General features: G+C 46.2%; 2 protein-coding genes across 4 annotated transcripts in view; both read right to left on the bottom strand.

Annotated features, from left to right (window-relative positions):
- Window positions 1-13,293, bottom strand: part of ppp1r16a (protein phosphatase 1, regulatory subunit 16A) — a 187,082-nt gene that overhangs the window by 17,416 nt on the left and 156,373 nt on the right. For both annotated transcript variants that reach the window (XM_067969143.1, XM_067969133.1), the window contains one exon: window positions 9,059-9,188. In XM_067969143.1, the coding sequence (XP_067825244.1) occupies window positions 9,059-9,188 (130 nt within the window). The remainder of the gene's footprint in view (window positions 1-9,058; window positions 9,189-13,293) is intronic.
- Window positions 1-13,293, bottom strand: part of LOC137300050 (fucolectin-1-like) — a 433,112-nt gene that overhangs the window by 309,477 nt on the left and 110,342 nt on the right. The window lies entirely within an intron of this gene.

Genomic DNA, 13,293 nt, shown 5'->3' with positions numbered 1-13,293 from the left:
AGAAGTCATGAAATGAGAGAGGTTCCAGACAATGTCTCCCCCAGGCTGTCCCTGAACGAGACTGTAAATCTCGAGTCGGGGCAGGGTGGGAGATGGTGGTAAACTGCAAGGATATCTCCCTTTGCAACACACTCAATTATAGGGTAATGTTCGCCTTAAACTCAGAACCCCAGAAAACTGTTTGCATGAGACGGTAGAGTCTACGATATGCTGAAGGAACAATGTAAAGTACACACTCCCTGTCCTGGAATTAGATCCCTGGACCTACACTCCCTGTCCTGGAATTAGATCTCCAGACCTACACTCCCCCTCCACTCCCTGTCCTGGAATTAGATCTCCAGACCTACACTCACCCTCTACTCCCTGTACTGTAATTAGATCTCCAGACCTACACTCGCCCTCTACTCCCTGTACTGTAATTAGATCTCCAGACCTACACTCGCCCTCTACTCCCTGTACTGTAATTAGATCTCCAGACCTACACTCCCCCTCTACTCCCGGTACTGTAATTAGATCTCCAGACCTACACTCGCCCTCTACTCCCGGTACTGTAATTAGATCTCCAGACCGACACTCCCCCTCTACTCCCGGTACTGTAATTAGATCTCCAGACCGACACTCCCCCTCTACTCTCGGTACTGTAATTAGATCTCCAGACCTACACTCACCCTCTACTCCCTGTACTGTAATTAGATCTCCAGACCTACACTCACCCTCTACTCCCTGTACTGTAATTAGATCTCCAGACCTACACTCACCCTCTACTCCCGGTACTGTAATTAGATCTCCAGACCTACACTCACCCTCTACTCCCTGTACTGTAATTAGATCTCCAGACCTACACTCACCCTCTACTCCCTGTACTGTAACTAGATCTCCAGACCTACACTCCCCCTCCACTCCCTGTCCTGGAATTAGATCTCCAGACCTACACTCCCGGTACTGTAATTAGATCTCCAGACCTACACTCACCCTCTACTCCCGGTACTGTAATTAGATCTCCAGACCTACACTCCCCCTCTACTCCCGGTACTGTAATTAGATCTCCAGACCTACACTCCCCCTCTACTCCCGGTACTGTAATTAGATCTCCAGACCTACACTCACCCTCCACTCCCGGTACTGTAATTAGATCTCCAGACCTACACTCCCCCTCTACTCCCGGGACTGTAATTAGATCTCCAGACCTACACTCACCCTCTACACCCTGTACTGTAATTAGATCTCCAGACCTACACTCACCCTCTACACCCTGTACTGTAATTAGATCTCCAGACCTACACTCACCCTCTACTCCCGGTACTGTAATTAGATCTCCAGACCTACACTCACCCTCTACTCCCGGTACTGTAATTAGATCTCCAGACCTACACTCACCCTCTACTCCCGGTACTGTAATTAGATCTCCAGACCTACACTCCCCCTCTACTTCCGGTACTGTAATTAGATCTCCAGACCTACACTCCCCCTCTACTCCCGGTACTGTAATTAGATCTCCAGACCTACACTCACCCTCTACTCCCGGTACTGTAATTAGATCTCCAGACCTACACTCCCCCTCTACTCCCGGTACTGTAATTAGATCTCCAGACCTACACTCCCCCTCTACTTCCGGTACTGTAATTAGATCTCCAGACCTACACTCCCCCTCTACTTCCGGTACTGTAATTAGATCTCCAGACCTACACTCCCCCTCTACTTCCGGTACTGTAATTAGATCTCCAGACCTACTCACCCTCTACTGCCAGTACTGTAATTAGATCTCCAGACCTACACTCACCCTCTACTCCCGGTACTGTAATTAGATCTCCAGACCTACACTCACCCTCTACTGCCGGTACTGTAATTACATCTCCAGACCTACACTCCTCCTCTGCTCCCGGTACTGTAATTAGATCTCCAGACCTACACTCCTCCTCTGCTCCCGGTACTGTAATTAGATCTCCAGACCTACACTCACCCTCTACTGCCGGTACTGTAATTAGATCTCCAGACCTACACTCCCCCTCTACTCCCGGTACTGTAATTACATCTCCAGACCTACACTCACCCTCTATTGCCGGTACTGTAATTAGATCTCCAGACCTACACTCGCCCTCTACTCCCGGTACTGTAATTAGATCTCCAGACCTACACTCACCCTCTACTCCCGGTACTGTAATTAGATCTCCAGACCTACACTCCCCCTCTACTCCCGGTACTGTAATTAGATCTCCAGACCTACACTCCCCCTCTACTTCCGGTACTGTAATTAGATCTCCAGACCTACACTCCCCCTCTACTCCCGGTACTGTAATTAGATCTCCAGACCTACACTCACCCTCTACTCCCGGTACTGTAATTAGATCTCCAGACCTACACTCCCCCTCTACTCCCGGTACTGTAATTAGATCTCCAGACCTACACTCCCCCTCTACTTCCGGTACTGTAATTAGATCTCCAGACCTACACTCCCACTCTACTTCCGGTACTGTAATTAGATCTCCAGACCTACACTCCCCCTCTACTCCCGGTACTGTAATTAGATCTCCAGACCTACACTCACCCTCTACTCCCGGGACTGTAATTAGATCTCCAGACCTACACTCACCCTCTACACCCTGTACTGTAATTAGATCTCCAGACCTACACTCACCCTCTACACCCTGTACTGTAATTAGATCTCCAGACCTACACTCACCCTCTACTCCCGGTACTGTAATTAGATCTCCAGACCTACACTCACCCTCTACTCCCGGTACTGTAATTAGATCTCCAGACCTACACTCACCCTCTACTCCCGGTACTGTAATTAGATCTCCAGACCTACACTCCCCCTCTACTTCCGGTACTGTAATTAGATCTCCAGACCTACACTCCCCCTCTACTCCCGGTACTGTAATTAGATCTCCAGACCTACACTCACCCTCTACTCCCGGTACTGTAATTAGATCTCCAGACCTACACTCCCCCTCTACTCCCGGTACTGTAATTAGATCTCCAGACCTACACTCCCCCTCTACTTCCGGTACTGTAATTAGATCTCCAGACCTACACTCCCCCTCTACTTCCGGTACTGTAATTAGATCTCCAGACCTACACTCCCCCTCTACTTCCGGTACTGTAATTAGATCTCCAGACCTACTCACCCTCTACTGCCAGTACTGTAATTAGATCTCCAGACCTACACTCACCCTCTACTCCTGGTACTGTAATTAGATCTCCAGACCTACACTCACCCTCTACTGCCGGTACTGTAATTACATCTCCAGACCTACACTCCCCCTCTACTCCCTGTACTGTAATTAGATCTCCAGACCTACACTCACCCTCTACTGCCGGTACTGTAATTAGATCTCCAGACCTACACTCCCCCTCTACTCCCGGTACTGTAATTACATCTCCAGACCTACACTCACCCTCTATTGCCGGTACTGTAATTAGATCTCCAGACCTACACTCGCCCTCTACTCCCGGTACTGTAATTAGATCTCCAGACCTACACTCACCCTCTACTCCCGGTACTGTAATTAGATCTCCAGACCTACACTCCCCCTCTACTCCCGGTACTGTAATTAGATCTCCAGACCTACACTCCCCCTCTACTTCCGGTACTGTAATTAGATCTCCAGACCTACACTCCCCCTCTACTCCCGGTACTGTAATTAGATCTCCAGACCTACACTCACCCTCTACTTCCGGTACTGTAATTACATCTCCAGACCTACACTCACCCTCTACTGCCAGTACTGTAATTAGATCTCCAGACCTACACTCCCCCTCTACTCCCGGTACTGTAATTAGATCTCCAGACCTACACTCCCCCTCTACTTCCGGTACTGTAATTAGATCTCCAGACCTACACTCCCCCTCTACTTCCGGTACTGTAATTAGATCTCCAGACCTACACTCCCCCTCTACTTCCGGTACTGTAATTAGATCTCCAGACCTACTCACCCTCTACTGCCAGTACTGTAATTAGATCTCCAGACCTACACTCACCCTCTACTCCCGGTACTGTAATTACATCTCCAGACCTACACTCACCCTCTACTGCCAGTACTGTAATTAGATCTCCAGACCTACACTCCCCCTCTACTCCCGGTACTGTAATTAGATCTCCAGACCTACACTCCCCCTCTACTTCCGGTACTGTAATTAGATCTCCAGACCTACACTCCCCCTCTACTTCCGGTACTGTAATTAGATCTCCAGACCTACACTCCCCCTCTACTTCCGGTACTGTAATTAGATCTCCAGACCTACACTCCCCCTCTACTTCCGGTACTGTAATTAGATCTCCAGACCTACTCACCCTCTACTGCCAGTACTGTAATTAGATCTCCAGACCTACACTCACCCTCTACTCCCGGTACTGTAATTAGATCTCCAGACCTACACTCACCCTCTACTGCCGGTAGTGTAATTACATCTCCAGACCGACACTCCCCCTCTACTCCCTGTACTGTAATTAGATCTCCAGACCTACACTCACCCTCTACTGCCGGTACTGTAATTAGATCTCCAGACCTACACTCCCCCTCTACTCCCGGTACTGTAATTACATCTCCAGACCTACACTCACCCTCTATTGCCGGTACTGTAATTGGATCTCCAGACCTACACTCGCCCTCTACTCCCGGTACTGTAATTAGATCTCCAGACCTACACTCACCCTCTACTCCCGGTACTGTAATTAGATCTCCAGACCTACACTCCCCCTCTACTCCCGGTACTGTAATTAGATCTCCAGACCTACACTCCCCCTCTACTTCCGGTACTGTAATTAGATCTCCAGACCTACACTCCCCCTCTACTCCCGGTACTGTAATTAGATCTCCAGACCTACACTCACCCTCTACTCCCGGTACTGTAATTAGATCTCCAGACCTACACTCCCCCTCTACTCCCGGTACTGTAATTAGATCTCCAGACCTACACTCCCCCTCTACTTCCGGTACTGTAATTAGATCTCCAGACCTACACTCCCACTCTACTTCCGGTACTGTAATTAGATCTCCAGACCTACACTCCCCCTCTACTTCCGGTACTGTAATTACATCTCCAGACCTACACTCACCCTCCACTCCCGGTACTGTAATTAGATCTCCAGACCAACACTCACCCTCTACTGCCGGTACTGTAATTAGATCTCCAGACCTACACTCCCCCTCTACTCCCGGTACTGTAATTAGATCTCCAGACCTACACTCACCCTCTACTTCCGGTACTGTAATTACATCTCCAGACCTACACTCACCCTCTACTGCCAGTACTGTAATTAGATCTCCAGACCTACACTCACCCTCTACTCCCGGTACTGTAATTAGATCTCCAGACCTACACTCACCCTCTACTGCCGGTAGTGTAATTACATCTCCAGACCGACACTCCCCCTCTACTCCCTGTACTGTAATTAGATCTCCAGACCTACACTCACCCTCTACTGCCGGTACTGTAATTAGATCTCCAGACCTACACTCCCCCTCTACTCCCGGTACTGTAATTACATCTCCAGACCTACACTCACCCTCTATTGCCGGTACTGTAATTGGATCTCCAGACCTACACTCGCCCTCTACTCCCGGTACTGTAATTAGATCTCCAGACCTACACTCACCCTCTACTCCCGGTACTGTAATTAGATCTCCAGACCTACACTCCCCCTCTACTCCCGGTACTGTAATTAGATCTCCAGACCTACACTCCCCCTCTACTTCCGGTACTGTAATTAGATCTCCAGACCTACACTCCCCCTCTACTCCCGGTACTGTAATTAGATCTCCAGACCTACACTCACCCTCTACTCCCGGTACTGTAATTAGATCTCCAGACCTACACTCCCCCTCTACTCCCGGTACTGTAATTAGATCTCCAGACCTACACTCCCCCTCTACTTCCGGTACTGTAATTAGATCTCCAGACCTACACTCCCACTCTACTTCCGGTACTGTAATTAGATCTCCAGACCTACACTCCCCCTCTACTTCCGGTACTGTAATTACATCTCCAGACCTACACTCACCCTCTACTGCCAGTACTGTAATTAGATCTCCAGACCTACACTCACCCTCTACTCCCGGTACTGTAATTAGATCTCCAGACCTACACTCACCCTCCACTCCCGGTACTGTAATTAGATCTCCAGACCTACACTCACCCTCTACTGCCGGTACTGTAATTAGATCTCCAGACCTACACTCCCCCTCTACTCCCGGTACTGTAATTAGATCTCCAGACCTACACTCACCCTCTACTTCCGGTACTGTAATTACATCTCCAGACCTACACTCACCCTCTACTGCCAGTACTGTAATTAGATCTCCAGACCTACACTCCCCCTCTACTCCCGGTACTGTAATTAGATCTCCAGACCTACACTCCCCCTCTACTTCCGGTACTGTAATTAGATCTCCAGACCTGCACTCCCCCTCTACTTCCGGTACTGTAATTAGATCTCCAGACCTACACTCCCCCTCTACTTCCGGTACTGTAATTAGATCTCCAGACCTACTCACCCTCTACTGCCAGTACTGTAATTAGATCTCCAGACCTACACTCACCCTCTACTCCCGGTACTGTAATTACATCTCCAGACCTACACTCACCCTCTACTGCCAGTACTGTAATTAGATCTCCAGACCTACACTCCCCCTCTACTCCCGGTACTGTAATTAGATCTCCAGACCTACACTCCCCCTCTACTTCCGGTACTGTAATTAGATCTCCAGACCTACACTCCCCCTCTACTTCCGGTACTGTAATTAGATCTCCAGACCTACACTCCCCCTCTACTTCCGGTACTGTAATTAGATCTCCAGACCTACTCACCCTCTACTGCCAGTACTGTAATTAGATCTCCAGACCTACACTCACCCTCTACTCCCGGTACTGTAATTAGATCTCCAGACCTACACTCACCCTCTACTGCCGGTACTGTAATTACATCTCCAGACCTACACTCCCCCTCTACTCCCGGTACTGTAATTAGATCTCCAGACCTACACTCCCCCTCTACTTCCGGTACTGTAATTAGATCTCCAGACCTACACTCCCCCTCTACTTCCGGTACTGTAATTAGATCTCCAGACCTACACTCCCCCTCTACTTCCGGTACTGTAATTAGATCTCCAGACCTACTCACCCTCTACTGCCAGTACTGTAATTAGATCTCCAGACCTACACTCACCCTCTACTCCCGGTACTGTAATTAGATCTCCAGACCTACACTCACCCTCTACTGCCGGTAGTGTAATTACATCTCCAGACCTACACTCCCCCTCTACTCCCTGTACTGTAATTAGATCTCCAGACCTACACTCACCCTCTACTGCCGGTACTGTAATTAGATCTCCAGACCTACACTCCCCCTCTACTCCCGGTACTGTAATTACATCTCCAGACCTACACTCACCCTCTATTGCCGGTACTGTAATTGGATCTCCAGACCTACACTCGCCCTCTACTCCCGGTACTGTAATTAGATCTCCAGACCTACACTCACCCTCTACTCCCGGTACTGTAATTAGATCTCCAGACCTACACTCCCCCTCTACTCCCGGTACTGTAATTAGATCTCCAGACCTACACTCCCCCTCTACTTCCGGTACTGTAATTAGATCTCCAGACCTACACTCCCCCTCTACTCCCGGTACTGTAATTAGATCTCCAGACCTACACTCACCCTCTACTCCCGGTACTGTAATTAGATCTCCAGACCTACACTCCCCCTCTACTCCCGGTACTGTAATTAGATCTCCAGACCTACACTCCCCCTCTACTTCCGGTACTGTAATTAGATCTCCAGACCTACACTCCCACTCTACTTCCGGTACTGTAATTAGATCTCCAGACCTACACTCCCCCTCTACTTCCGGTACTGTAATTACATCTCCAGACCTACACTCACCCTCTACTGCCAGTACTGTAATTAGATCTCCAGACCTACACTCACCCTCTACTCCCGGGACTGTAATTAGATCTCCAGACCTACACTCACCCTCCACTCCCGGTACTGTAATTAGATCTCCAGACCTACACTCACCCTCTACTGCCGGTACTGTAATTACATCTCCAGACCTACACTCCCCCTCTACTCCCTGTACTGTAATTAGATCTCCAGACCTACACTCACCCTCTACTCCCGGTACTGTAATTAGATCTCCAGACCTACACTCACCCTCTACTCCCGGTACTGTAATTACATCTCCAGACCTACACTCACCCTCTACTCCCGGGACTGTAATTAGATCTCCAGACCTACACTCGCCCTCTACTCCCGGTACTGTAATTAGATCTCCAGACCTACACTCCCCCTCTACTGCCGGTACTGTAATTAGATCTCCAGACCTACACTCCCCCTCTACTCCCTGTACTGTAATTAGATCTCCAGACCTACACTCCCCCTCTACTCCCTGTACTGTAATTAGATCTCCAGACCGACACTCACCCTCTACTCCCGGTACTGTAATTAGATCTCCAGACCTACACTCCCCCTCTACTCCCGGTACTGTAATTAGATCTCCAGACCTACACTCACCCTCTACTCCCGGGACTGTAATTAGATCTCCAGACCTACACTCGCCCTCTACTCCCGGTACTGTAATTAGATCTCCAGACCTACACTCCCCCTCTACTCCCGGTACTGTAATTAGATCTCCAGACCTACACTCACCCTCTACTCCCAGGACTGTAATTAGATCTCCAGACCTACACTCGCCCTCTACTCCCGGTACTGTAATTAGATCTCCAGACCTACACTCGCCCTCTACTCCCGGTACTGTAATTAGATCTCCAGACCTACACTCCCCCTCTACACCCGGTACTGTAATTAGATCTCCAGACCTACACTCACCCTCTACTCCCTGTACTGTAATTAGATCTCCAGACCTACACTCCCCCTCTACTCCCTGTACTGTAATTAGATCTCCAGACCTACACTCACCCTCTACTCCCGGTACTGTAATTAGATCTCCAGACCTACACTCACCCTCTACTCCCTGTCCTGGAATTAGATCTCCAGACCTACACTCACCCTCTACTCCCGGTACTGTAATTAGATCTCCAGACCTACACTCACCCTCTACTCCCGGTGCTGGAGGTTCGCCTTTGCAAGGCCGTCTTGTGCTTGTCGTGCGATTTCATGATGGCGTCATGTTTGTGTTTCAGCTCCAGCATCTTCCCTCGGACTTCCTCATCCCCACACACATCTGCAACAGGGAATCTCTGAGTGAAAAACCGACACACGCAGGAAGACAACTTGCCCGAGGACGGCAGTGTAAGCTGCCTGCTTTACAGCAGCAATCACAGGAGATCCAACTGTAACAGTCTTGGGCAATATTCCTCCCTCAACCACCACCACCCCGAGGCAGGCAAACTGCCCATTGCTGTCTGTGGGAGCTTGTTGCACGCAAATAGCTGTTGTATTTGTGGATGTAACAGGCACTGCATTTTGAAGTAATTGCTTGGCTGTGAAGCGTGTGATGTAAAATGTATCCAGGTGATTTATATCAATTAGTGTTAATTATATCCGGGTGATTTATATCAATTAGTGTTAATTATATCCGGGTGATTTATATCAATTAGTGTTAATTATATCCGGGTGATTTATATCAATTAGTGTTAATTATATCCGGGTGATTTATATCAATTAGTGTTAATTATATTTAGGTGATTTATATCAATTAATGTTAATTATAGCCAGGTGATTTATATCAATTAATGTTAATTATAGCCAGGTGATTTATATCAATTAATGTTAATTATATCCGGGTGATTTATATCAATTAATGTTAATTATATTTAGGTGATTTATATCAATTAATGTTAATTATATTTAGGTGATTTATATCAATTAATGTTAATTATAGCCAGGTGATTTATATCAATTAATGTTAATTATATTTAGGTGATTTATATCAATTAATGTTAATTATATCCAGGTGATTTATATAAATTAATGTTAATTATATTTAGGTGATTTATATCAATTAATGTTAATTATAGCCAGGTGATTTATATCAATTAATGTTAATTATATTTAGGTGATTTATATCAATTAATGTTAATTATATCCAGGTGATTTATATCAATTGGTGTTAATTATATTTAGGTGATTTCTATCAATTAATGTTAATTATATTTAGGTGATTTATATCAATTAATGTTAATTATATTTAGGTGATTTCTGTCAATTAATGTTAATCTAGGGGATTTCTATCAATTAATGTTAATCAGGTGATTTCTATCAATTAATGTTAATTATATTTAGGTGATGTATATCAATTAATGTTAATTGATCCAGGTGATTTATATCAATTAATGTTAATTATATTTAGGTGATGTATATCAATTAATGTTAATTGATCCAGGTGATTTATATCAATTAATGTTAATTATATTTAGGTGATGTATATCAATTAATGTTAATTGATCCAGGTGATTTATATCAATTAATGTTAATTATATTAAGGTGATTTCTATCAATTAATGTTAATTGATCCAGGTGGTGGGTATCAATTGGGGACCCTCATTTACAGGAGGGAGCTTATTGAAGGGGTGCTGGGTGTGTAATGGGGATCTCTGAGAATAAAGGCTTGGAAGCAACTGAAGACTAGACTCTCGTATTCTCTCCTTCACCACCTTGCTATCCAGTTTATTACAGTGATAAGGTGCAACTTTTCATTTTGTTTCTGTCAGAAACCCGTAACTGATTCTAACATAACAGATGCACACCCCATGATGTAGGCTGCTGCCAACTGTCCTATTGGAATAATTACTGTCAAAGCTGGAGTATTCTTCCCCCCTCCCCTGTGGATCAGTAAGTCCCTTGTGTGGGCTGGTACTGAGTTATAGAGACCGACCGGGGAGGTCCCAGGTATGATCCCAGCTCTGTGCTGAGCACCCCTGGCCTGGGGAGCGCTGGTTTGCATTAAAGAACCCATTTCATGGTGAAGGCTCCATTTTGTAACAGACAATTTTTCCAAGAGCATCTTGGAATGTGTCCAAACCAGCCCAGACACTCAAGGCCCTCCATGGCTGGTACAGCTGGAGTCGTAAAGATAGTTCGTTGCCTGTTCCTCATGCAGCTTCAGCACCCTTGTAGATAAGCTTATCTGCATCACTGTCTTAAGCCACCATAAACATAGATGAGTGAGAGCTGTGGAACTATCACCAACTGATAACACTGAGACAGCAAGTCTCTGGAATGCTGAGCAGGGGGCAAAGTTCATGGAATGTAGTACATGAGGTTACAATGCAGCTAAGGGATAAAAACGAGACCCTAGAAGAAGAATCATAGAATCATCCAGCATAGCAGGAGGCGATTCAGCCCATCATGCCTGTGCCGGCTCTTTGAAAGAGCTATTCAACTTTTTTTAAGAAGAATTTTTTAAGAAAAGAAAGACTTGCATTTATATAGCGTCTTTCACAACTTCAAGACATCCCAAAGTGATTTACAGCCAATGTAATGCATTTTAAGTGTAGTCACTGTTATAATGTTGGAAATGGAGCAGCCAATGTGCGCACAGCAAGATCCCACAAATAGCACTGTGATAATGACAACATAGGAACATAGGAACAGGAGTAGGCCGTTCAGCCCCTCGTGCCTGCTCCGCCATTTAATAAGATCATGGCTGATCTGTGATCTAACTCCATATACCTGCCTTTGGCCCATATCCCTTAATACCTTTGGTTGCCAAAAAGCTATCTATCTCACATTTAAATTTAGCAATTGAGCTAGTATCAATTGCCATTTGCGGAAGAGAGTTCCAAACTTCTACCACCCTTTGTGTGTAGAAATGTTTTCTAATCTCGCTCCTGAAAGGTCTGGCTCTAATTTTTAGACTGTGCCCCCTACTCCTAGAATCCCCAACCAGCGGAAATAGTTTCTCTCTATCCACCCTATCTGTTCCCCTTAATATCTTATAAACTTCAATCAGATCACCCCTTAACCTTCGAAACTCTAGAGAATACAACCCCAATTTGTGTAATCTCTCCTCGTAACTTAACCCTTGAAGTCCGGGTATCATTCTAGTAAACCTACGCTGCACTCCCTCCAAGGCCAATATGTCCTTCCGAAGGTGCGGTGCCCAGAACTGCTCACGGTACTCCAGGTGCGGTCTAACCAGGGTTTTGTACAGCTGCAGCATAACTTCTGCCCCCTTGTACTCCAGTCCTCTGGATGCAAAGGCCAGCATTCCATTAGCCTTCTTGATTATTTTCTGCACCTGTTCATGACACTTCAATGATCTCTGTACCTGAACCCCTAAGTCCCTTTGGACATCCACTGTTTTTAACTTTTTACCATTTAGAAAGTACCCTGTTCTATCCTTTTTTGATCCAAAGTGGATGACCTCACATTTGTCTACTTTGAATTCCATTTGCCAGTTTTGCCCATTCACCAAATCTATCAATATCGCTTTGTAATTTTATGTTTTCATCTACACTGCTTACAATGCCACCAATCTTTATGTCATCGGCAAACTTAGATATGAGACTTTCGATGCCTTCATCTAAGTCGTTAATAAATATTGTGAATAATTGAGGCCCCAAGACAGATCCCTGCGGGACTCCACTAGTCACATCCTGCCAATGTGAGTACCTTCCCATTATCCCGACTCTCTGTCGCCTTTCGCTCAGCCAACTTCCTAACCAAGTCCGTACTTTTCCCTCAATTCCATGGGCTTCTATCTTAGCTAACAGACTCTTATGTGGGACCTTATCAAATGCCTTCTGGAAGTCCATATAAATAACATCCATTGACATTCCCCTGTCCACTACTTTAAGAGTCACCTCTTCAAAAAATCCAATCAGGTTTGTCAGGCACGACCTACCTTTCAGAAGGTAATCTATTTTAGTGATGTTGGTTGAGGGATAAATATTGGCCCAGGACTCCTGGAAGAACTCCCCTGCTCTTTGAAATAGTGCCATGTGAACATTTAAGTCCACTTGAGAAAGCAGATGGGGCCTCGGTTTAATGTCTCATCTAAAAGACAGCACCTCTGACAGTGCAGCACTCCCTCAGTACTGTACTGGGAGTGCCAGCCTGAATTATGTGCTCAAGTCTCTGGGGTGGGACTTGAACCCATAATCCAGGCTGACACTTCAATGCAGTCCTGTATGGAAGACCCTACAACTGAACGCAGCAACTGTAAAGTGAGGTCTATCGCAGCCTTTGCATCACTGCATGTGTTGTCTGCGAGTATCACTTGCTCCAATAAATCTATAAGTGCAGGGTCCTGCGTCTATATCTCTCATTCCTGGCAAGGAGACAACTACTCCAAGCTTCTTCTAGCACAATTCAGCAGAGGGGGA

This window comes from Heptranchias perlo, chromosome 2 (assembly GCF_035084215.1).
Source record: "Heptranchias perlo isolate sHepPer1 chromosome 2, sHepPer1.hap1, whole genome shotgun sequence".
In the NCBI taxonomy this organism is placed as follows: Eukaryota; Metazoa; Chordata; class Chondrichthyes; order Hexanchiformes; family Hexanchidae; genus Heptranchias; species Heptranchias perlo.
Note: the sequence above shows the minus strand (reverse complement) of the source record. Positions and strands in the feature narration are given on the sequence as shown.